Genomic DNA, 27,254 nt, shown 5'->3' with positions numbered 1-27,254 from the left:
CTTAACTACTAATAGCCTATTGCTGAGTGGAATCCTTACCGATAGCACAGTCAACTAACAAATATTTGTGTTATATATATTACATACAGTATTCTGACAATAAAGTAGAGAAAAGAAAATATCACTAAGAAAAAAAGGAAGAGAAAATCCATTTACAGAACTTTAAGTATTTAAAAAAAAAAAATCCATGTATTAATGGACCTGCACAGTTCAAACCTGTGCTGTTCAAGGGTCAATTATTTACAACTTTTTAGTAACAATAACAACTTTCATAACCCACATTAAAGGAGGAATTTTTTAATTTGTTCTGAGAAGCCTAGTTATTCAAACTGGGAGACTTGCTGGGTCCCTCAAACCGTCTCCTCCAACACTTTCAACTTATTAGTCCACCCTGGACACCTGTTTTAACATACACAGCCTAGAATATCTAAATGAATCTTTTCATGAGTACCCTCAATTCTATCTTTACCTGTGGATAAAAGTAAATTAAAAGGGGGAGCAATGATAATTTCCAAGAAGTCACACGGCTTAAATTTTCTTGAAGTGGAAGAACTGGGAGTAAAGGGAGGCTGAGTGGGAAGGGCAATGGAATTAAGAGTTGAATATTTTTGGGGTGCCTGGGTGGCTCAGCGGGTTAAAGCCTCTGCCTTCGGCTCAGGTCATGATCCCAGGGTCCTGGGATCGAGCCCCACGTCGGGCTCTCTGCTCAGCGGGGAGCCTGCTTCCCTTCCTCTCTCTGCCTGCCTCTCTGCCTACCTGTGATCTCTGTCAGGTAAATAAATAAAATCTTAAAAAAAAAAAAAAAAAGAGTTGAATATTTTTAAGTAATCTCCGCCCAAAACAAGGCTCAAACTTACAACCCCAAGATCAAGAGTCACATATTCCACCAACATAGCTAGCCAGGTGTCCCAACAAGATTTAGATAATTATTAAAGTAATGAGGAATTTGACCAAAAAAATAGGAATACAATGCTATTTTGATTGATGGGCTGAGATTTGAGACTATGACTTTATAGGGACATCAATTTGCATTAATGACTAATTTTTCATTTCCTTCTTCAGTAACTATCTAGTTGAATATAGAAATCATTTGATCAATTTTATCACGAAGGCTTTTTAAAAAGCAATCTCACCTACTCTAATAGTTTTAACTATGATCTATAAATGGATAATGGCATCAAGATCCAGATTCCTAAATTCAACTGTGAATTCCACACTCCTTAGGTGTGCCATACACATCATTCAACATGTTACAAACAAAATTCATCACTGTTTATTAAAGGAAAATGGCTGAATCTTGATTAGAACAGCAAATTTTATGGTATTTGAACTTTCCTAATTCCATTTTTAAATTCTCCAGAAGCCTAGCAGCTACCAAACAGAACAGAATGGAGCTGGAATGCTTTCAAAACCTCATGTCCAAGGAATTATCATTATGTGATCTGTCTTGTGGTTCTTCAGAAGACCTCACGTAAAAGACCAGTTTACTGAATCTGACTTGGAGGCAGCCCAATGTGAAAGGTCTTTTTCCAGGGACAGAAAGGAATATGTGTTTGTCTAAGACAACTGTAGTAAGTGTTTTAACTTCATGGATGCCCAGGGCAGTGGATAATATTTGGGACAAACAATAAAAAGACTAAACAAAAAACTTAAAAGGAAAAACTGGGAGATAAAATATCCATAGTGGCTTTAAAAAGTTCTGGCATATTCCCTGGAATCTGGATGACCACATACATGCTTTAAAGCTATGAACATGCCCAGAAAAGATTTGAGAAGCCTCAAACTCTCATGTGTGCTTAACAGTTGAGAGTCTGCATGGGCAGGAAGTGGAAGCTAAGGCAGAGGCGACAATCGTCCAAGTGCTGCCAGGCATTCCAACATACACACAAAACCTCTCAGCAAGAGAGAGAGATTTACGGATTCAAGATAGTTAAGACTATCTGCAGAATATTTAAGAATATTTGCAGACAGGATAGCTGAATACCTCCCAAACTGATGAAAAACAATGTACACATCTAAGAAGCTCAGTAAACTCCAAGTAGGTTAAATGCAATGAGATTAACACTGAGACATATAAACTGCTTGAAGTCAAAACCAAAGAGAATCTACAAACAGCAAGAGAAGTGATACATTACCTACAAGGGACTGTCAGATAATAACAGCTGATTTTTTACTGGAGCTCATAGAGGCCAGAAGCAGTGGGATGATACATGATGAAAGGAAAACCTTGTCAACCAAGAATTCTACATACAGCAAAACTATCTTTCAAAAATGAATAGGGGGTACCTCAGTGGTTCAGTCAGTTGTGTGTTTGACTCTTGATTTGGCTCAGGTTGTGATCTCAGAGTCATGGGTTTGAGCATTTATTGGGCTTCTCACTTGGCAGGGAGTCTGCTGGAGATTCTCTCTCTCCTTCTGCCCCTACAGTGCCTGCTCTCTCTCTCTCTCTCTCATAAATAAATAATCTTTTAAAAAGATGAGAAATTCAGACATTCCCAGATTAATAAAAATGGAAAGAATTTATTGCTAGCAGATTTGCACCTAGATTATTTTAAGATGTGAACTGTAATCCCCAAAGCAGGCAACTAGTAAGAAAATATTATATTAATATTATAGAAAAATAACAAGGGGATTAAAATAACACACAAGGAATATTTAACACCAAATGCTAGTAACAGAGGAATACAGGAATAAAAAGAAGACACCTAGAAAACAAATACGAAAATAGTGTAAGTCCTCATCAGTAATTGCATTAAATGTAAATGTATTGAATGTTCCAATTAAAAGGCAGAGGTTAGGGGCACCTGGGGTGGCTCAGTGGGTTAAAGCCTCTGCCTTCAGCTCAGGTCATGATCCCAGGGTTCTGGGATCGAGCCCCGCGTCGGGCTCTCTGCTCAGCAGGGAGCCTGCTTCCTTCTCTCTCTGACTGCCTCTCTGCCTACTTGTAATCTCTGTCTGTAAAATAAATAAATAAAATCTTAAAAAAAAAAAAAAAAAGGCAGAGGTTACCAGAATGAATTATAGAAAAATATAATCCAATTATACATTGTCTAAAAGAGGCTCACTTTAAACTCATCAAGAATAGGCATTAACAGGATGGAAAAAAGAAACACCATGCAAAAAAGAGCTGAAATAGTTGTATTAATAACAGACCAATATGATAAAAATAGTTACTATAGACAAAGACACTTTACAATGATAAAGACTCACTCCATGATGAAAACATAGCAATTATAAACATATATGCACCTAACAAAAGAGCCCCCAAAAAAACCACCACAAGAAACAAAACTGAGGGAACTGAAGGAAGGTAGACAATTCTACAATATACTTATCCTTCTCCTGTAGTCTCCATTTCAACTGACAGTAGTTATCACTGGTACCTACTATTTCTTTTCTCACGTTTAAAAAAATCATCAATCCTGTCAATTTTATTAACATCATCATTTCTTGATCTGGTTGCACATATTCTTACAACTTTTGCTCTAGTTAGGATCTTGACAACAATCACTATTGTCCTTACTAAATGGTCTCAAAACTATTCCTTATAAATCTATTCTCCCTACAAATACCAAATGGTCTAAAATAAAAAGATGACCAATTTGATTAACTGCTGAAAACTGTCAGTGGTTCCCCATTTCTTAAGGCTGTGGAAAAAACAAAATTAAATAGTTTATAACATACAATGGTAACTGACTCCCACCTACTTTTTTTTTTTTTTTAATCTATTGTCACAAATACTATGGTTCCAAACACTGAACTGTTTGCATGTCCTGACATATGATACCTTCTTCTTTTTGTGGGAATTGGATTCTAGCTCAGAATAAAAGTTTTGACTCTGGTCTACCTACCAGCCATGTAACTTTGGGCAACTTCTCTCTCCAATTCTCAGTTTCTTCATTTTTAACTAGGAATAACAGAGATACTTATTTTGTGTTACTGTTCAAAGGATTAAATGAGAAAATGGGAAAAAAAAAAGCATTTAGAAAAATGCCTACACAATGAAAGGACTCAGAAATGTTAGCTGTGACTGTTATTGCCTGTCTGAATCTGTTCACTCTACTGCTCCCATGGCTTATTCTTACTCATCACTAATAACTCAACTTGTCTCAAGGAACTAAGTCTGGGCCTTAGTAAAAAAAAATCAATCAGCCTCCTAAGACTTCAGTGTAGGCTTTATTTATAAAATGATGGTGTTGCACAAAATCATTTTTAGGAATTCCTCTGGCTCTAAATACTATTACCCTTGGAAGAGTTAAGAGAAGTGCTGTATGATACTGAGGCATATGTAGAAGGATGGAAAGAAACTGGTTTTGGATTCTCAAAAAAAACAAAAACAAAAACAAACAAACAAAAAAACCCCTTTCTCCCTTTTCACATTAGAATGTCTCAAAAATGAGTTTATCTCTCACTTTAAAACAGGTTTTAATACTTAAAATAACAACTTATACAAAGTAAAATTATTTTTGGGACATGGCTCTATGAATTTTAACAAATGTATTAAATCATTTAGTCATCACCAAAATAAAAATATGGAAGTTGCTATCACTTCCAAAAACTCCTTCATGATATCTCTTCATGGCTGAATTCTTTTTCCCTTATGCCTTAGAAAATAATTATTCTCTGTCTCTATGGTTTTTATTTCTCCATAAACTGTCATACATGAATGGAATCATACAATAACGTTTTGATGCTGGGATTGTTCACCAACACACCTGAATTTCATCATTGTGGCTGTATATACTAATAATTAATTCCTCTATGTTGGAGAGCAGTACTCTGTTGTATAGATATATGTTGGTTCACCAACTGGCCCTGTACACAAAGGGAAAGGAGAAAACAAAAGAGGCAGACCATGTCTCTTTTGGTAGGTGGAAATTTTAACTTATAAGAAAGGAAATTTTAACTTAAAAGAAAGGAAACTTACTTACTTATGAGGCTTGTTTTGAATAGCCACCAGATGAATATATCTCTACATCTACCTGCCAAATCTAAGTTTACACAGAGGTCTTAACTGGGTTCAGTCACATATACTGTCTAGACGGTTTCAACATCTTTCTCTCTCAAGGTTTCATCCTTCCCATTATGGGAACAGTGGGCAGAAAGTATATTCCAGGGACAGAGGAAGGGGTGAAAAGCCTCTGATTATCCAGGTCCAACCTGCAGGTCAACCAGCAGTCAAGTCTGCTGGATTACCTCTTTCAGCAATATACCACAGTTCTTAACCATTCAACCAGTTGAAGAATATTTGGGTTGTTTCCAATTTGGGGTGATTATAAGTAAAATCTGCTATATATATTCATTGCTTTTTGTGTGAACATAGTTTTTGTTTCTTTGGGGTGAATACTCAGGAGTGGATTGCTAGGTCATAAACTGAGTATATGTTCAACTTTTATAAGGAAATTCCAAAACGTTTTCCAAAAGTGCTGTGCTACTTTGCATTCCCACCAGCTTGGCATTCTTGCCTGTACTACTTCTCCCCCCCCGCCCCAAAGATTTTATTTATTTGACAGAGGAAAGAGAGAGATCACAAGCAGGCAGAGAGAGGGGAAACAGGCTCCCTGCTGAGCAGAGAGCCCTATGTGGGGCTTGATTCCAGGACCCTGAGATCATGACCTGACCAAAGGCAGAGGCTTAACCCATTGAACCACCCAGGTGCTCCTTGCTAGTACTTATAATTGTCAGGATTTTGGTGTCGTTTTTAATTTCAGCCCTTTTAATAGGTGTGTACTGATATTTTATTGCAATTTTAATTTGCATTCCTCAAATAAGGTGATACAAAGTAACTTTTCACATGCTAGTCAGATATATGTTCTCTTCAGTGAAATGTCCATATCCTCTGCCAATTTTAAAAAATTGGGTTGCTTACAAATTGCTGAGTTTGAGAGTTCTTTATATATTCTGGATTAAAGTACACTGTCAGATAAATTTTTTCATTCTCAGTCTGTGTCTTATGTTTTCATTTTCTTAACAGATCTTTAACAGATCAAATATTTGTAGTTTTTATCGAGTCCAATTTATCAGTTTTTCTTTTCTGGACTGCGCTTTTGGCTTTGTATTAAAAATTCTAGCATACCCAAGGTCACAAAGATTTTTATATTTTATTTAAAAAGTTTTATACTTTCAGGTTTTAGTCTGAGTAATTTTGAGTTAGCCTTTGTAAAAGATACAAGGTATGTAGCTCAAAGTTCTTTTCCTGCATGTGGCAATCCTTCCAAGCCATTTATTGAAGAGACTACTGTTTCTCCACAGAATTACTTTTGCATGATATGTATGTGGGTCGATTTCTGAATTCTCTTTTTGGTCTTATCTATGTGTCCTTTTTTTTTACCCAAACCTCACAGCGTTCTAATACTGTAGCTTTATAGGAAATCTTAAAATCATTGAGGGTCAATCAGCTAACTTTTTGTATTTCTTCAAAACTGTTTTGACACCCTGTTTTGCCTTTCATATAAATTTTACTATCGGCTTGCTAATTCTGCAAAATACTGCTATAATTGTGAGAAGGACTACTATACTGGATCTGTATATATATATCTGGGAGAAGAGATACCAAAACAGTATTGGGCCATGGAATCCACTAACATGGTATATGTCTACATGAATATAAGTCATCCTTAATTCTCTCACCAATATTTAGTTTTCAGTATACATCTTACATATATTTTGTTAGAGTCCCAGCAAAGTGTTTTATTCTTTTCATCCTATTAAAAATGATACTATTAAGCTACTCGTATCCAGTTGTTCATTGCTAGTATATAGTAAAACAATTCATTGTGTACAATAACCTTGTATTTTGCATTCTTGCAAATACTGATTAGTATGAACAGCTTTCTTGTAGATGCCAGGGTATTTCTAAATAGACAACCAAGGTGTCTGCAAATAAAGACACTTATTTCTTTCATTATAATCTGGGTTGTGTCTTTTTTCTGCTTTATTGTACTAGGTAGGACTTCCAGTACCAGGGTGAAGAGAGTGATAAAAATCCATCATCTTGGGGCACCTGGGTGGCTCAGCCAGTTAAGTGTCCAACTCTTGATCTCAATTCAGGTCTTGATCTCATGGTTGTGAGTTCAAGCCCTGTATTGGGCTCCATGCCAAATTAAAAAAAAAAAAAATCAGACATCTTTGCCTTGTTCCTGATCCTATGGATAAATATTAGGTCCTTCATCAGTAAGTATGCTAACTATAGTATTTTAACAAATACCCTTTACTTGGTTATAAGGTTATTATCTTTGATTCTTAGTATGTGAGAATTTTTATCAAACTAAATGCAGATTTTCCCAAATACTTTTTGTGTATACATATTTAAGTAATCATGTGATTTCTTTCCTTCTCTTGTTCCTATGATAAATTACATCAACTGATTGATTTTAGAATCTTCAATCAACCTTTCATTATTGGAATAAACATAACTGAGTCATGATACATTATTCTTTTACTATTATTACTTTTTTTTTTACTATTATTTTACTTTTACTATTTTGTTTTTACTATTTTTTTTTTTTTACTATTTACTTTTTACTATTATTACTGGACCTGGTTTGCTATTTTGTTGAGGATTTTGACATTTGTATTTATGAGAATACTGATCTGTTTTTTCTTTTTCCCTAGTAATGTCTTTGTCTGGCTTTGGTATCATGGTAATGAGGCCTCATAAAATAGTTAACAGGTATTCCTTCATTTATTCTCTAAAAAAGATTGTGCAAATGGGTATCATTTATTACTTAATAAAGAATTTTTCAATAAAACCATTCTGAGTCTATGGTTTTCTTTGTCCAAAGTTTTTCACTAAAATTCAATTTCTTTAATACATATAGTACTATTGGCTAATTTGGTCTTTTAAGGAGTTGGTCCATTTCACCTAAGTTCCCTAATTCAGAGTGTAGAGTTATTCATAGCATTCTTGTATTATTATATTGTCTAAAGACCCTAGTGATATCCCCCTCTTCCATTCCTGGCAGTGATTGATAAATTTTCTTGGACAGTCTAGTTAAAGACTAATTCTATCTTTTCTAAGAAAAATAGATTTTGGTTTGATTTTTCTCTATTAGATTTTTCTATTTTCAATTTCATTTATTTGTTTTATTTATTGCTGCCTAACTTCCTGTCTGGCGTTTTCTAGTATTTGTTTGTTTTCTAGTATTTAAGATTCTTAAATATATTAAGTATATTAAGATTCTTAAGTAGAATAAGTTTCTGCTGACTAAGGGATGCTTGGGTGGCTCAGCTGGTTAAGTGTCTGCCTTTGGCTCAGGTCATGATCCCGAGTCTTGCACTGGGCTCCTTGCTCAGTGGCGAGCCTGCTTCTCCCTCTGCTTGTGCACTCTCTCTCTCCCCTTCCCTGGCAAATAAATAAATAAAATTAAAAAAAAAATTAATGACTAAAACCTTTTTTACTAATAAAAACACTGCCATAAACTCCCTCCAAGCACTGTTATACCTATAGCCCACAAATTTTGACACATATTTTCATTTAGTTGAAACTATTTTCTAATTTCCCTTAAGATATTCTCTTCTGACCCACAGGGTAAATCAGAAATGTGGTGGTTAATTTCCAAAATTTGGAACTCTCAGTTATTTTTGTCACTGACTTCTAGTTTAATTCTATTATGATCAGAGAATATACTTTGTATGATTTCTTTTAATTTGTTAAGATGTAACATATGGCATAAACATGGTTTATCTTTGAGAATGTTCCATGTACTTATAAAAAAAAAAAGTGGAGTACTCTGTTGCAATTGGCTTGAGTACTCTATGAATGTCACTTAGGGCAAACTGATAAAATGTTCTATACCCTTTCTACTTTTCTGTCTACTTGTCATATCAATTACTAAGAAAAGAGTGTCAAACTCTGCAAGAGTAACTGTGGATTGCTTTATTTTACCTTTCAGTTCTGTCAGTTCTTGCTTTATATATTTTAGGGCTCTGTTGTTAGGTACCTATTATAATTAGAATTGTTATAGCTTCATATAAAGTGAGCCATTCCATCATTATAGAATGACTTGTCATAGCTAGTACTTTTCATTGTTTTATGAAGTCTATTTTGCCTGTTATAGTAATATAGTAACTTCAGTTTTCTTTCAATTAGCCTTTGTATGTCATGCTTTTCCCTACCCTTTTAAATTTATCCATATGATAATATTTAAAGTGGTTTTTTTGGTACACAATATATAATTTGGTCTTTCAAATGCAATCCAACAACCTCTATCTTCTAATTGTTAGGTTTAGACCACTAACATTATATATAATTACTGATTTGATTAGATTTAAGTCTATTATTTTATTTTCCATTCCTGTCCTATTTTTCATTTTTGTTTTTTCCTTCTCTTCTTTTGGATTATTTGAATATTGTTTAGCATTCTATTTTTATTTATTCCCCCTTCCCCCCTGAATCCCTGTATTTTTGGTACTTGATAAAGGAATTACAATATACATAGTTAACTTTTCACAGTACATATACAGTGTTCTGTATTTTTACACTAAAACAAAGAAGCTTTTCAACCATACAGGTTTCATTACTCTTCCTCCTTTACTTTATATTTACCAAATATATTATATTTGCATAACATTGAAAATCTACTGCTACTTTAAATATATTTTTTAAAAATTTAAGCACAGCAATAATAGCCTGCTGTATTTACACAGGTAGTTGCCATTTATTTTGTTCTTCCATATTAAATTCCCAATTTCCCTCTGGTATCATTTCCCTTCAGCCTAAAAAACTTTTTTTAGCATTTTTTTTTTAAAGATGTTATTTATTTATTTGACAGAGAGAGAGAGAGAGAGAGAGAGCCCAAGTAGGCAGAGTAGCAGGCAGAGGGAGAGGGAGAAGCAGGCTCTCTGCTGATTGGGGAGCCCGATGCAGGGCTGGAGCCCAATGTGGGGCTTGATCCCAGGATCCTGGGATCATGACCTGAGCTGAAGGTAGCCATCTAACTGACGCCCCCTTTTTTAGCATTTCTGATGACAAGAAATTCTGTTTCTCTTCATCTGAAAACCCTTTGTTTTGCCTTTCTTACTGAGGACACTTGCACTAGATATAAAATGCTGAGCTGGCAATCCTTTTCCTTTTCTGTCCTCCACAGTTTCTGAGGAGAAATGATTCATCATTCAAATTTGTATTCCTCTATACATAATGCGTCATTATCCTTAGGCTACTTCCCAGATATTTTCTTCTTCTTTAATTTTCAGAAGACTGATCTCATGTATATGGGCATGACTTCCTGTCAATTCCTGTTTGGGATTCAGTAAGCTTCTTAAATCCATAATTTACACCTAATATAGGACGTCTAAGCCATTATTTTGTCAAATATTTTTCTACATCAATCTTTTCCTCTTTTTCTTCTGGGACTCAAATGTCACTAATTTTGTAAGTTCCACAGTTGCCTGAGACCCAATTAACGTTTTCCCCCTGATCTTTTTCTTCTTTGGTCTTCAGACTGTATAACTTCTAGTGATCTGTCTCCAACTTCAGTGACCCTTCTATTACCTCTATTTGCTCTTGAACACATATAAGGAATTTTTAACTTTGTATAATGCATTTTTTTCAGTTCCAAAATTACCATTTAGTTCATTTTTAGAGTTTCAATTTTGCTTCTGAAAATTTCTGCCTTTCTTTTTATTTCAAATATGTTTACCTTTACTCCATGGCTGATGGTTTTAACAGTTGCTTTATAGTCACTGTCTGATAATTTCAACACGTGGATCATCTTGACACTGTCAGATTTACTTGGGTTCATATTATGTTGAAAATTTGGGGTTGTATCCTAGACATTCTGGATATTATGTTGCGGTAACCCTGGTCCTGTTAAAGAATCCTCTGGGAAATGTTAAGTTTTTGTTTTAGCAGGTAATTGACCCATTCAGTTTCAGATTAGTTCTGTCTTGCCTTCTTTGGGCATGAGTTCCAATATTAATTCATTTTCAAGAACTGTTATGCTTTGGTCTGCTCAGCACATGCTAGCAATTAGGTGATGGTTTATAAGAGAGTTGAGTTCTTGAAGCCTTTGCTATGGTTGTTTGGGTCTGTTCTATTACACGCAGCATGGGGGTGAGCCCTGAATTTTTGTTTCATTAATGAAATTTGGGATCACCTTTTACAGATCTCTGCAAAATCTCCCTCGTGCTTTCTCAACCCCGAAGTGTCCCTTCTTTTTGGTTCCTATGGCCAGAAAGAATTCTTGAGGCTTCTTATGCCATTCTACACATGTACATATGACTGCCACAACCTTCAGAGTAAAATGGCAAGAGAAAAGTAATAGTGATTCACTCACATTCAATGGAAAAGAAGGTTCTGGATTCTTTTGGTCAGAGATATGGGTATTTTCTTGGGTTTTTAGGTGTCCCTGCTACCACTACTACAGTGGAACGTACAAAGACAGCTGGCCTTAGAGCACAGGAGCCTGTTTTTCAGTCCTCTGGCTGGATATATATGGTGTTTACACTTACTATTCAGGGCCCACAGGGTCAATGCTGAGAGACAAAGGAGGAAAAAAATCCTGTGAAACTCACTCATGTTATGCAATGTTTTACAAGTTTTAACTGTACCAAATTTCTGCAGACTAGAGTAGAGATTATTAAGAAAGAGGATATATCTAGAAGAGAGCCAATCTGTCTTCTGTAGAATTATGCAGAAGTCTCAGACTCAAAATGGTGAGGGGGAGATGTACAACATATAATAGTAAATTAAAGTCCGTGCATGGATTATTTATCCTACTTTAAAAAATTTGGTCAGAATATTTGATGATTTGTATCCAGAGAAATGTGGTCCCACAGTTTATTACTGTATTTTGGTAATTAGGTATCTTGCAGTATAACTCACAGTATTCCTGCCCAGTTGCCTTAAATGAAAGTCACCAGTTCATGAAGCTTTTTCCTTTACTTAAACATAGTTATCACTCATCATCATCAACTTGAATAAAAGCCAAGGACCACTGGATAATTCAGGAAAGCCTACAACATTGGGAACAAAGCAAGGTACAGAGAAAAAGTTACCTTGGAGGAAACACAAACAGTAAAAAAAAAAAAAAATCTAACTGGAAAACTCAAGAGACTTTTCAGAGAGCTCCTGGATCTCTACAGTGAGAAGAGTATGCTATAAAAAAGAAAACAACAGAAAGCACTCTTGGAAATCAAGAGAAAATTCAAAAGAAATACATGAATATGTAAAGTTAAGAAATCTCACAGAAAATAAAAAAGTAAAAAGACAAAAAAAAGAGCTGTCAAATATAAAATATCAATATAGGGAGTTCAATTTACACAAAGTAAGACTGCAAAAAAGAATAGAGAATAAAAAGGGGAAAATGGGGGTGGGTAGACATAATATGGGGGAGAACCGAGTTGAAGAGTCCAACCAGTTTGCACAAAAAATAAAACTATGCAACATACATAATTATGAAACTAACAGAACATAAAGATTAATAGAAGCTCTTCACTTAAAACAAACAAAAAAAAAACCGGAATAGGAGTATGTCATAAGGACAGAGGAGGCAATCTAAAACAACTTCCGGGGCCCCTAGGGGGCTCAGTAGGTTAAGAGTCTGCCTTTGGCTCTCGTCATGATCCCCGGGTCCTGGGATGGAGTCTCACATCAGGCTCCTTGCTTGGTGGGTAGCCTGCTTCTCCCTCTGCATGACACTCCCCCTGCTTGTGCACTCTCTAATAAATAAATAAAATCTTTAAAAAAAAAAAAATAAAAAAATAAAACAACTTCCAAATGGCCAAAGATGGAATAATTTGAGCAAGAAAATAATGACAATATTGAATTATAACCCCCCCCAATAAAATACTCATGGGTCTTTACTAGATTATAAATACATGATTACATAAACAAATAACTGGGGAAAAAGGTATAAATCTTCCTTGTACAAGAATCAAAACTAAAACTGTACAAGCAAAGAGGGAAACAGAAGATGACCTTTAGAACAACAAAGTAATTGCTACAGGCAAGAAACAATGCGGAATGCTAAAAGGAAAACGTTAGAATTTTCTTTTCAGAGAAACAGGATATTTGCATAGACTCAAAGAATTTGCCCTCCCCACCCCGCCCCACACATTTACTAATTACAGCTGTTGTTTTACAGTACATCCATAAATTCTCTGCCACTCCTCCCTCCAGGAGGTAAGCTTCTCCCTCCAGGAGTGGAGCTTACTTCACCGCCCTGTAAGTGTAGACTGGACCTTAGTGACTTGCTTCTACAAAACAGTGTATGGAAAGAAAAAAACAACTTCACAGTAGAGACACGTGGCACACACTATCTTAACCAATTCACCAGCAATAAGACTCACTGACATACTTGCTGATATGATGAAAGGAAGAAGGGCAATGATATCTGTGATATTCTTCCGACCAACAATTCATAATTCATAATCTCAGTCTAATCATAAGAAAATAAACCTAAACTGGGGGATATTCTACAAAGTACCTAACTTTCAAAACAGCCAAGGGTAAGAAAAAACAAACAAAAACAATAACAACAACAAAAAGAATAAGTAAAAAAAGAGTAAGGAAATTTTAGATTTACAGGAGACTAAACAGCCATGATAAATAAATGCAATGTGGTATTTTGGACTGAATCCTTGAACAGAAAAAGTATTATTTGTGGAAAAGCCAATAATTTAATTACTGGTATTATACCAAAGTTAGCTTCTTAGTTTTCATAAATTATGTGGATTATGCAAGAGATGTAGTATTAGAGGAAACTGCATGAAGGGAATATATGAACTCCCTATACTACCTTCACAATTTCTGTAAATACAAAATTATTTCAAAGTAAAAATATAAATAAGTAAATAAGCTCTTAAAAGTTGACAAGGAAAAATTAAGTCACCTACAAAAAAGGAAGAACTTACTTCATGTTAGTAAAACAGATGCAAGAAAATGATAGTGCACTGCCACTAATATCTGAGCATCATTTTCAACCTAAAATTCTGTATTAGCCATCTACTAAGTTAAGTTGGAAAGCAATATAAAGACACTTTTAGACCAATTTATTTCCTAGAACTTTATTGCAGGAAGCATTTCAGAATGTTTTCCAGCAACCAAATAAACCAAGAAAAATGAAGGCCAATCTTGAGAACATTGGATCAAAACCAATACAGCAGGGAACAGAAGTCTCAAGATTATACCTATGTAGCAGCCTTAGAGAAGAATCAGGCTGATTAAAAAGCTGAACTTCCAAGAAAAGGAAAAATTGGATGGAGCTGATATTATTCTTGAAAACATGAAACAGTAAAAGGAATAATAAAATTAGCCAATGCAAGGGGGGAACAGGCAATTAGAAAGTTCAAGAAAAACGACCAAAGGATATGTATTCACACTCATCACATCAGAGTCATAACGTAATTATTGTTTATTGGTTTTCTACTTTAAGAACTAAGCTACTGGGGTGCCTGGGTGGCAAGTCAGTTAAGGGTCTGCCTTTGGCTCAGGTCATAATCTCTGGGGGGATCTGGGATCAAGCCCCTGCCCTGAAGCAAGGCAGGGCTCCCTGCTCAGCAAGCGAATCTGCTTCTCTCTCTCCCTCTGCCCCTCCTCTCCTCCTACCCCACCTCCCAACCCCGCTCAGGCTCGCTCTCAAATAAATAGTCTTAAAAAAAAAAAAAAAAAAACTAAAAAATGGAACAGTGTTTATTGGAGAGAAAGTAAATGTTTTAACATCAAGAGAAAGAGAAGAGAGATAATAAAATTTATGTAAGAGAAGTTAAGAGGTGAAACAATGAGGAATGAAGGACATATATGCTAATAATCTGTACCACATATCTGTACCACAGAGTGCTGAGTCAAGAGACAGTGTCAGGCTACAGTCAGTTAAAAAATCTGAATGCCATCAGATGGTGTAAAGTGAGGTACATTCTTTTTTTTAATTAATTATTTTTATTAACATAAAATGTATTGTTTGCCCCAGAGCTAATGTCTGTGAATCGTCAGGCTTACACATTTCACAGCACTCACCAGATCATATACCGTCCCCAATGTCCATAACCCCACCATCCTCTCCCCACCCCACTACCCCCAGCAACCCTTAGTTTGTTTTGTGAGATTAAGAATCTCTTATGGTTTGTGTCCCTCCCAATCCCATCTTGTTTCATTTTTTCCTTCCTTACCTCCCAACCCCCCCACCCTGCCTCTTCATATCAGAGAGATCATATGATAATTGTCTTTAAAGTGAAGTAAATTCTTAACTCAATGCAAGAAGTCAAGAGATAGTGTCTACTATTGATAGATCAGTAACAATATAAGCATATTTAGATATATAACAATCATTACAGGAAGAACACAAATGCAAAAACAGTTACAAAATTAAGTATGGTTCTCTTGCGGATTAAACAAGGGATAGGGCAAAGCATCCCCTTAAATATTTGTAAATGACATATTCAAAATATATAAAGAATTCATACAATTTAATAACAAAAAAAAAAAAAACAACAAACAATCTGATTAAAAAATGGGCAGAGGACAAGAATAGACATTTTTCCAAAGACAACATACAAATGGCCAACAGATATATGAAAAAATGCTCAACAACACCCATCATCAAGAAAATGCAAATCAAAACTCGAATGAGCTATCACCTCACAACTGTCAGAATGACTGGTATCAAAAAAATAAATAAATAAAAATTGTTGGTGAGGATGTAGAAAAAAAGGAATCCTTGTGCACTGCTGACAGAAATGTAAATTGTCATAGCCACAGTGGAATATAATATGGAGGTTCCTTAACAAACAAAAATAGAAATATCATACAATTCAGTAATTCCTCTTCTGGGAAGAAAAGAAACACTAACTTGAAAAGACATATGCTCCCTTACATTTACTACAGCATTATTTACAATAGCCAAGATCTGGAAGCAACCCAAGTGTTCACTGACAGATAAATGAATAAAGAAAATGTGGTATAGATTGACAATGGAATATTACTCAACCCAAAAAAGAATGAAATCTTGCCTTCTGCAAAAGATGGATGAAAGCAGAGAACACTATTTGAAGAGAAATGTCCTAAGTTAGACAGAAGATGAACACCATAGGATTTCACCTGCAGGTGCAATCTAAAGACCAAAACAAAAGAACAAACAAAAAAGGGGCACCTGGGTGGCTCAGTGGGTTAAGCCTCTGCCTTTGGCTCAGGTCATGATCTCAGGGTCCTGGGATCAAACCTGCATCGGGCTCTCTGTTCGGCAGGGAGCCTGCTTCCCCCTCTCTCTCTGCCTGCTGCCCTGCCTACTTGTGATCTCTCTCTCTCGCAAATAAATAAATAAAAATCTTAAAAAAAAAAAAAAAAAAAGAACAAAACAAAACAGAAACAGACTCATAAATCCAGAGAACATACTGGTATTTGCAAGAAGGAAGTAGGGTAGAAATGGGCAAAATAGGTGAAGGGGATTAAAAGGCATAAACTCAAGTTATAAAATAAGTAAGTCACAGGGATGTAAAGTACAGCACAGAGAATATAGTCATAACCTTGTACAGTGACAGACAATACCTACTTATTGTGGTGAGCATTTCATAATGTACACAAATGTCAAATCACTGTGTTGTACAACACCCAAAACTAACATACAATATCCACTATACTTCAAATAAAAATTATTTTAAAAAGACCCTTAACACTATAACCTCTTTATGATTTAATTTTTTTTTGTACTTTTTTTTTTTTTTTGAAGTAAGCTTAATGTAGGGCTTGAATTCATGACCCTGAGATTAAGAGTTATGTGCTCTACTAAGTGAGCCACCCAGGTGTCCCTATGATTTGAATTTTTAAGTACCATATACATGTATCATTTGGAAATTTAAAAACTTATTTCTAAAAAGCAAAAAATTGGCATTATTTTCAGCAGTGAATAAAAATAACTCATATATACTTCACAGTATGTACTGAGTTTCTACTTAGTGTAGTGGTTGGCCTTTAAATAAAACATCATTCTTGCAATGAACAACCAAGGCTTTCAACTAATGTACTATATGCTTAATCAATACTTATTTGTTTCAAAAGATACTGTTTCATATTCTCTTCAAAAACTTTAATACTTAGAAGTTACTGTATTCTAGTCACTAAAAGTAATTTAAGTATACTGATATTAAGCTTAACTGTTTTCAATGTAACATGTTTACTTACACAATTTTGTGTATAATGTATTCAAGATGTTTGAAACACTGAAAGTAAGCTTAAAATACATTCAATTCTGAATTGTTTAGGCTTGCAGAAGATTATAATGGTGTGAATCATTAAAAAAAGAAAATATGCCTTCAAATCATTAATAATTTGGTTAAGTATATGTGTATACAAATCCTTGGATAAATTTGTTTTGTGTATCTCTATGAGTGTGCATAGGTGATAAGAGAGACTTTAGAGACACTTATTTCTCAAATAAAATGATGAAATCACAATGTGAGGTTCTAAATCAAAGAAAGTGGCAATTTTTCTTGTCTTCCCTAACTTGACCCGCTGCTAATCCAGAGTGGAAATACTGCATCCTATCATACCGACATAAACAGCAGAGTATTTTTTTTAAAAACAGACATCAACACTGTTATGGGATTAACCACACCATATCTGCCAATATCAATGGTGAGGTGGCATTATTAGAAGGCCCAATGCAATGCCATAAGAAACCTATTAAAACTTTTTTTTTTTAACTAAAATTCTTAGTTTTGGTATTATGCAAACTCAGGGATTCAGCCAGTATACTAAGACTCATCTGCCTCTAATCTATGTACATATCAAACTAAACTTTTAATAAATTTAACAACTATTTTTTGTTCTCTGAGACCATTTTCTAATCTGTAAAATGGAGCTAATATCTATCTCAGTGTTACTGTTAAAATCAAAGGAGACAATTTATTTGAAACATGTGATGCCTAGTAGCTGATCAATACATAACAAATCTGTTTCCTCTTCTATCCCACATGTATGCTGGTATTAGTTAAAGGTTAAGGTCTAATTAGAAAATTTACCAAAAGCATTAATTTATTCAACAATTAAATACTGAAACTCGAATGTCTATCAGAGCCGTTCTAAGTAGAGAGGGTAGTTGTTCTATGTAAGACTTAGAAAAAGAGACAAATTTTGCATCTTGCGTGCACTTGAATGCTCCCTCTCTCTCTTGAATACATAAATAAAATACTTAAAAAAAAAACTTTATGATCTTGGGATAAGAGAAGATTTCACTAAAAATAAGGAAAACAAAGGAAAAAAGAAAACTTGTATTTGACTAAACAAAAATGTAAAGCTTCCATGTAACAAAAAATAGCAAAAAGATAAAAGACTAGCAATACAGGGGAAAATAACATATAAATCAGAAAGAAAAATGAAACAACCCCCCCAAAGTGAGCAAGAAATAATCAACAAAAACATATATGTAAATGACCAACAAACATGAAAAGATGCTTACTCTCATAGATAACCAAGAAAGCTGCTACTTAAAAAAATGAGAAATCATTTTATTTATTTTTTACTTATTTTTTTAAAGATTTTATTTATTTGCCAGAGAGAGAGAGAGCAAGCAAGTACACACAAGCAGGCAGAGAGGCAGGCAGAGAGGCAGGCAGAGGCAGCGAGAGAAGCAGGTTCCTACTGAGCAAGGAGCCCGATGCGGGACTCGATCCCAGGACCCTGGGATCATGACCTGAGCTGAAGGAAGCGGCTTAACCCACTGAGCCACCCAGGCATCCCAGAAATCATTTTAGATATACAAAAACTTTCTTTTCTTCTTCTCCTTCTTTTTTTAAGCAGTAAGCATGTTTTATTTATTTATTTATTTATTTTAAAGATTTTATTTATTTATTTGACAGAGAGATCACAAGTAGGCAGAGAGGCAGTCAGAGAGAGAGAGAGGAGGAAGCAGGCTCCCCGCGGAGCAGAGAGCCCGATGCGGGCCTCGATCCCAGGACCCTGGGACCATGACCTGAGCCGAAGGCAGAGGCTTTAACCCACTGAGCCACCCAGGCGCCCTTTTATTTATTTTTTAAAGAAGGTTCCACACCCAACGTGAGGCTTGAACTCACTACCCCAAGAGTTGCATACTCTACCAAGTGAGCCAGCCTGGTGCCCCAGACTGACAATTTTCAAAGGCTAACACTACTGAGTATTGATGAACACATGGCAAAGGGGAAACTCTCAGTCACTGCTAGTGAGGCAGAGGTGTTAACAGCCATTTCAGAGATTCTTTAGCAGTTACGTAGCAAAACACATAAATTCTCCGTGATTCAATAATTCTACTTCACATACATGTTCACTGTATGTTCACATAATAAAGTGGTAGCAAAAAGCCTAATGACAATTTAAGCAGTAGAAGGAATGGATTAATACAGTATGGTACAGTTACGTAACAGCATACTATATAGCAGTTAGAAAGTACTATAAACATGTATACATACATTTATATGTACACATATATGAACTCAGATCTTAAAACATAATGATAAATGAAATTATGATACTGTAACACTTAGGTAAACTTTCTTAACACATAAAATAATATTCTACATATATATCCATCAATAATATATGTAAGAGTATTAAAACTGTACTAAAAACTTACACTTTAAATTCATAGTAGCTATTGTCTTTGAGGGGACAAAGAAAATGTCAACTTTGTATAATTTGTCTTATTAAAAAATAATATATTAACAGCTGTCAGTTCTAAGTGAGAGGTATATATTTGTTGTTATATTATCCTTGACACTTCATTTTTCTAAATTGTAAAAAAAAAAAAACAAAAAACAAAAAACAAACCCAAAACTAATAAAGGTCACCAATAACATCATAATTTAATTCTCTTCACTTATTTAAATACTCATAAAAACTAATATATGTGAATTCAACCTGCTAATACAACAAGATAAGCAAATGGAAATGAATATACTTCATGTTATGTCATTATGTTGATAAATCTAAAAACGCAGGATAAAATATATCTCAGAAATGAAGTAAAAAATTTGATTTTAGACATCTTTCATAAAATCACTAAAGTGAATTCTTTAATTTGTGTATTTCCAAACTGACAGCTAAACTATCCTACAATTTTCATCTAAACACTAAAAAATAAGTAAAATGTACATGCCCTAAAATAAACCAACTAACCTGTATGGGTTCTTCTATGTCTCTGAAGCTCATCGCTCCTTGTGAATCTTTTACCACAAAACATCCAATTGCATACAAAAGGTCTTTCTCCAGTATGCCAGCGAAGATGTGCTCGTAGGTGAGATGTTTTGCCATAAACTTTTCCACATCCTTCAATGTGACAGATATGCTGTTTCTTTTTTCCTGGTTCATTACTGCCTCTAACAAAAACAAAACCCAAACATTAATTACACTCCCAAACACCAAGCTTGTAATTATGGAAAAAGGGAATCAAGGTTTTTAAATGATGCATATCTCAATGTGTTTTTAAAATCATGATGCTGCAACTGTAGTTAAAAATCAGAAAATTTTCAGTTAAAAAAAGAGTTATGTACTACTAAACCCAAAACTGCTGTGAAAACATGTTTATCCCACAGAGTTCATGTTCACCATGGACTTCATGTTCCTTCCCTAATAGGCTCTTCCCTTGCGGGGGAGAAAATTTGTAAGCTTTTCAAGACACTTGAAAATTCTTGTCTAAATACCAAAAAGAATGGTAATCCCCATTTAAAAAAGTAAGGTTCAGAGTTTCACTTCCTGCCAGAGAGCATGAAGAGCTCCATGGGCTTACTCCCCAGTGAAAATTATAAAAAACAAAACAAATACCATGTACAGTCTCTGTAAATGGTTCCATGAGCATACAGCACATAAACAAATAAATATTCAAGAAAAAAAGAGTAAGAACAGTGATGGTCTGTGGTATTTGAACCAAAACCCAACCCTCTCTCCCTCTGCCCTGTCACCTCCTTTGACATAAAACACTCTAGACTGGTACAACCAAGAGCAGGGTTTCCTCTTCTCCCCTCCTAGTTGGAGGGTTATCTCCCCAGGAAGGGGGAGGATGTCAGAATTTCTCATTCTACTCCCAGTTATCTGTTGCTGAGGCTAAGTTCCGGGCAAGTATGGCTGACAGGTAGGGAACAGGGAACTCTCCTCTCCCGCCCAAACCCAACTCCTGAGACCTTGGCTCTGCCGTGGATAGGGCACAATGAGAGTAGTGCAGTACAGATCATCCTTGACCGAGGTCACCTTTAGTGCATACATTAGAACTGTGAAGTCAACAGAAGCAAGCCAAGAAAACCTGAAGCTACTGCTTCTCCCTTGCCACCAAACACTCAGCTCCTAGAGCAGGGACTCCACTCAAGATAGAAATGTGCCACTATCCCAACCCCAAGTTCAGGAGCCTTAACAAAGAGATCCTAGCCAGAGAGAGAACACAGCATAAAACAGAACTCTAAATTTCTTCCCAAGGAATTGAATTAATTTGCAAACAAAGTCTGAAAAAGTTTGAGCCTAAGGGCACTCTTAAAAATAGTGCAGACTGTTGCAAAACACAAACGGGAGGAGACTGATAGACACACTGGAGAAACAGGCAAAACTATAGGCTGGCTAGGTTGTCAGAAAGGAGAAAAGAGGCAGCTGGGAGTAGTCCTCTAGAGTCAGAATAAATCTCAAACACAGACCTGTTGATCAGTATGGAGGTTCCTCAAAAAGTTGAAAATAGAGCTACCCTATGACCCAACAATCATACTACTGGGTATTTACCCTAAAGATACAAATGTAGGGATCTGAAGAGGCACATATACCCGAATGTTTACAGTAGCAATGTTCACAATTGCCAAACTATGCAAAGAACCTAGATGTCCATCAACAGATGAATGGATAAAGATGATGTGGTGTACATACAAACACACACACACACACACACACACACAAATGGAATATGAGGCAGCCGTCAAAAAAATGAAATCTTGCCGTACGCAATGAAGTAGATGGAACTAAAGGGTATTATGCTAAGTGAAATAAATCAATCAGAGAAAGACAATTACTATGATCTCTCTGACATGAGGAATTTGAGAGGCAGGGCAGGAGGTCATGGGGGGTAGGGGGGGAACAAATGAATCAAGATGGGACTAGGGAGGGAGACAAACCATAAGAGACTTAACCATGGGATTGAAACCATAAGAGACTCTTAATCTCAGGAAACAAACTGAGGGTTCCTGGGGGATGGGGAGGGAAGGAGTGAGGGGGTAACTGTGTTATGGACACTGGGAAGGGTATGTGCTATGGTGAGTGCTGTGAATTGTGTGAGACTGATGATTCACAGACCTGTACTCCAGAACAAATAATATATTATATGTAATTATGTTAATAAATTAAAAAAAAAGAATCTGAACAGATCAGTCTGTAGACTAATCTATGTTACAGGGCACTGTTGAAAACAATAGAGCAATCAGTTGACAATTAGCGGAGTTTAATAGCTGGGTGTGGTCAGGGACAGGACTGTCAAAGATTCTTGCCCAAACCACTGTCATCAAGGGTCACTAAGCAAACCTGATTCTGCATCCACTGAGGAGCAACATGCTTCATGGGGGGGGGGGGGCGAAGGGGTCTTCACCAGAATAACCCAGCCAGTCACTAAATATGCAAGCGAACAATAATAATAAGCCAGAGATGGGGAAAGGCAGGGGAGTTAGTACTAAGTTGCTATAATGAACTAAAGGACACCATGATTAAAGAAGCAAAGAATAATAACAATGTCACATGAAGGGCACCTGGGTGGCTCAGTGGGTTAGGGCCTCTGCCTTCAGCTCAGGTCATGATCTCAGGGTCCTGGGATCGAGCCCCACATCGGGCTCTCTGTTCAGCAGTGAGCCTGCTTCCCCCTCTCTCTCTGCCTGCCTCTCTGCCTACTTGTGATCTCTCTGTCAAATAAATGGATAAAATCTTTAAAAAAAAAAATAACAATGTCACATCAAATGGGGAATATCAATGAAGAGTTACAAATGATTAAAAACATGGGAGACTGTGGAGATGAGAAGTACAAGTGAAATAAAAAATTTACTAGAGGGACTCAGAAGAAAAAATAACAAAAATCAACATAGATCAATAGAGATTATGCAATCCAAAAACAGACAAGAAAAAGAACAAAGGAAAATGAACAGGGTACCTAAGAAATGTGGGACACCAAAGTAATGAGTGAGGGAAGCAGAGAAGAGAGGAGGGCGCGGGGAGAGCGGGGGAGAGAGAATGCAGCAAAAAAAAATATTCAAAGAAATAATGGCTGAAAACTTAATAAACTTACTGAAAACATGGATGTACACATGCAGGAAGCTCAACAAACTCCAAGTAGTGTAACTGCACAGATCCACAAATAGATACTTTATATGCTAAAAATCCTGAAACCCAAAGATAAAATCTTGAAAGCAGCAAGGGAAAAATAACTCCTCACTTACAGGGGAACCGCAGTAAAAGAAAGAACTGACTTCTCAGCAGAACAATGGAGGTCAAAAAGCAGGGTGAAAACATGTGCAAAGTACTCAAGAGGGAAAAAAAAAAAAAAAAAAAACTGAAACAAGAAGACTCTATCCAGCAAAAACTACCTTTAAAAAATGAAGCTGAAATAAAGATATCGAGCAGACCTGCTTTGCAAGAAACTGAAGTTCTTCAGGTTGTAGCAACTGAACCCAGAGAGTAATTCAAATGTACACAAAGAAACAAAAGAGCACCAGCAATGGTAATTATGTAATTACAGAGGACAGCATAGGTGCATTATTTGTTTTAGCAGATTTAAAAATTTTATAAAATAATATGTGTAAAATGTATTGTCAAACCCATAACATTATAGAAATGTATATATTAAATATTTTTCCAGTGACAGCACAAGGCAGGGAGGTGGGAGCAAAGATGCAGTGGGCTAAGAAAATGATGCCGGAAAGGAACTCAAGTATCAGGAAAAAATAAAAAGTGATAAAATTTTAGTGATAAAATTAACATAGCAAAAGTTATATATATTTGCTCATCTTCTCTCAACTTCTTGCCCCCCAACCCAAATGTCAGAGTTCCTGGTCAGATGTGAAAACACTTGAAAATAAGTCCTTAGCAACCTCCAAATTATTCTTGGTGATCCTGATAACCCTCTGGCCTCTCAACTTCTTTTAAAGACATAACATTATATAAAGTAACAATTTATAACAATGTATTATTGAATTGGTGACACTTATGGACATAATGTATACTGTAACAATATACATAATAGTACATAATATATAAAAATAACATCACAAGAAGCAGCAAAAGGGAATAGACCTATAAAGAAATAACTTCTATAATTCACTGGAAGTAAATTACTATTAACCTTAAGTTGATTATGACAAGACATATATGGTGAGGTCAAGAGCAACTACTGTGGAAATAACTAAAATAATACAGTGAAAAAATTATTAACAAAATTAAAATACTATTTTACAAATTAAAGTGCTATATTATATTCACTTAATGCAAAAGAGAGCAGTAAGGAGGAAGAGAGAAAAAGACATGAGACACAAAAAACAAAAAGCAAAATGAAAGACATAAATTCAACCATATCAACAACATCTAATGGATTATACAATCCAATCAAAAAACACATTTGGTCAGATTGGATTAACAAAAAAACCAAAAAACCAACAGGGGCATCTGAGTGGCTCAGTCATTTAAGAGCCCATCGGATTCTTGGTTTTGGCTCAGGTCATGGTCTCATGGGCCATTGGATTTAGCCTACATCCAGCTCCACACTCAGCCAGGAGTCTGCTTGAAGAGTCTCTCCCTCTACCCCTTCCCTCACTCTTGCTCGCTCGCTCTCTAATAAATCAATCTTAAAACAAAACAACAACAACAACAAAAAAAACAAGATCCAACTACATGCTGTCTACAGGTGACACAGTTCACATTTAAAGACAGAAAGATACAGGTGGATTAAAGTAAATCAATTAGGCAGAAAAGCAGTAAGGAAACAGAAGACTTGATAAATTTGACCTAACAGACATGCACAAAGCACTCCACCAAACAGCAGCAAAATACACATTCTTTTCAAGTGCACATAAAATGTTCTCCCAAGATAAATCATACACTAGGCTATGAAACCTCAATAAAAGACAGAAATAACGCAAAGTATGACCACTTTGCCATGAGACTAAAAATCAACTATTGGGGGAAACTGGAAAATTCCCAGATATCTAGAAATTAAACAATACACTCCTAAATAACCAATGGTCAAAAAAGAAATCCACAGTGAAAGCAGGAAATACTTTGAGATGAATGAAGACACATCATACCAAAATTCAAGGGATACATGTAAAGCAATACCTAGAGAGAAAGTTTTAGCTGTAAATGCCTACATTAAAAAAGATCTTAAATCACTAACCTTCCATCTTAAGACAATGGAAAAAAGCAAATTAAATCTAAAATAAAGCAAACGGAAGGAAGGAAATAATAAAGAATAGAGCAGGAACTAATGAAACTGAGAATGCAGAAACAACAGAGAAAAATCAATGAAACCAAAAGCCGATGTGACTTTTTGAAAAGGTCAAAACTTAACAACCCTTCAGGTAGACTGGCCAAGAAAAAAAGAGAAGACACAATCAGAATCTAAAATCAAAGAAGACTCATCATCAACCTTATAGAAATAAAAAGAGTTATAAAAGAATACCAAGAATAACCAATAACCGTATAGCAATTACTTAAATAACTTAGATGAGATAGATTAAATTCCCAAAAAGACACCAAGTACCAAGACTGACTCAAGAAAAATCAATCAATCAGGAAAAAACCCTTAAGAGTGAAGAGACTGAATTAGTAGTCAAATAAATACCCATAAGAAAAGCCCAGCACCTAGACAGTTTCACTGGTGAATTCTGCAAAATATTTAAAGAATTATTACCAGTTCTTCCCAAAATTAAAAAAAAAAAAAAAAAAAAAATGGAGGGAACACTTCCCAACTCATTCTATGAAGCCCGTATTACCCTTACCAAAAGCAAACAAAGACATTTTAAGAAAACAACAAACCGATTATCTCTCATGAACACATGAACACAAAAATCCTTAACAAAATACTAGCACACTGAAAATAGCAATATATAAATTATGTACCACGACTAAGTTGGATTTATTTCACAAATGCAAAAGTACTTTAACATCTGACAACCAATATAACACACCATACTGACAGAATAAAACACAGAAACTACACAATCATCTCAACTCATGCAGAAAAGCATCTGGCAAAATCCAACAACCTTTCATGACAAAAACACAATGAAGTAAGAATAGAAGGGAACTTTCTTAATTAAAGGCATATATGAAAAGCTCAGAGTTAACATCATACTTAATGGTGAAAGACTGGACCCTTTCCCCCTGAGATTAGGAACAAAACAAAGATGTCCATTTTCGCCACTTCTTTTCAACATTATACTATAGGTCTGGACAGAACAATTAGGTAAGAAAAAGAAATAAGTATCATCCAAAGTGGAGAGGATAAGGTAAAACTATCTCTATTTGCAGATGACATGATCTTACATACAGAAAAACCCTAATGAGTCCACTAAAAAACTAAGTTCAGTAAGGTCGTAAGATACAAATCAGTAAACAAAAATTAACTGTATTTCTATACACTTGCAATGAACAATAAAGAAAAAAGTTCCGTTTACAATAGCCTCAAAAAGAATAAAATACTTAGGAATGAATTTAACAAAACAAGTACAGAACTTACACTCTGAAAACTACAAAACAGTGTCAAAGGAAATCAGAGATCTAAATAAACAGAAAAACACATACCATGGAAAGTATCAGAGGACAATACTGCTGAGTTGGCAATATTCCTCAAGTTGATCTAAAAATTCCATACCACCCCCCATCAGAATTCCATCTGCCTTCTTGGTAGAAACTAACAAGCTGATTCTAAAATTCACAGGGAATTACAACTGTCTCTTTGATAGTGATATCAAGAAAGTAAAAAGACAACTCTCAGAATGGGAGAAACTATCAGCAAATCATATAACTGATAAGGGACTTGTATCTAAAATATATAAAGAGCTATTACAATTTAATTTAAAAAATCTAATAAAGATTCATTCATTCATTTTAGTGAGAAAGAGATAGCACCCAAGCAGGGGGAGGGGGAGCGGGAGTGGGAGAGAAATCCTCAGGCAGACTCCCCACTGAGTGTGGAACTCCACACTGGGCTCAATCCCAGGACCCTGAAATCATGACCCGAGCTGAAACAAGAGTTGGACACTCAACCAACTGAACCATGCAGGCGTCTCGCGTTTTTTTTCTTAAAATGGGCAAAAGATCTTAAGAGACATTTCTCCAA

General features: G+C 35.4%; 1 protein-coding gene across 1 annotated transcript in view; it reads right to left on the bottom strand.

The window, feature by feature from the left end:
- Positions 1-27,254, bottom strand: part of LOC111147395 (Sp4 transcription factor) — an 81,551-nt gene that overhangs the window by 8,359 nt on the left and 45,938 nt on the right. The window contains exon 4 of the mRNA XM_022503401.1: positions 20,084-20,283. Within this exon, the coding sequence (XP_022359109.1) occupies positions 20,084-20,283 (200 nt within the window). The remainder of the gene's footprint in view (positions 1-20,083; positions 20,284-27,254) is intronic.

The sequence above is a fragment of the Enhydra lutris genome, unplaced genomic scaffold, assembly GCF_002288905.1.
Source record: "Enhydra lutris kenyoni isolate GAN:26980312 unplaced genomic scaffold, ASM228890v2 scaffoldscaffold16, whole genome shotgun sequence".
In the NCBI taxonomy this organism is placed as follows: domain Eukaryota; kingdom Metazoa; phylum Chordata; class Mammalia; order Carnivora; family Mustelidae; genus Enhydra; species Enhydra lutris.
The sequence above is the reverse complement of the archived record's forward strand: the minus strand, read 5'-3'. Positions and strand labels throughout refer to the sequence as shown.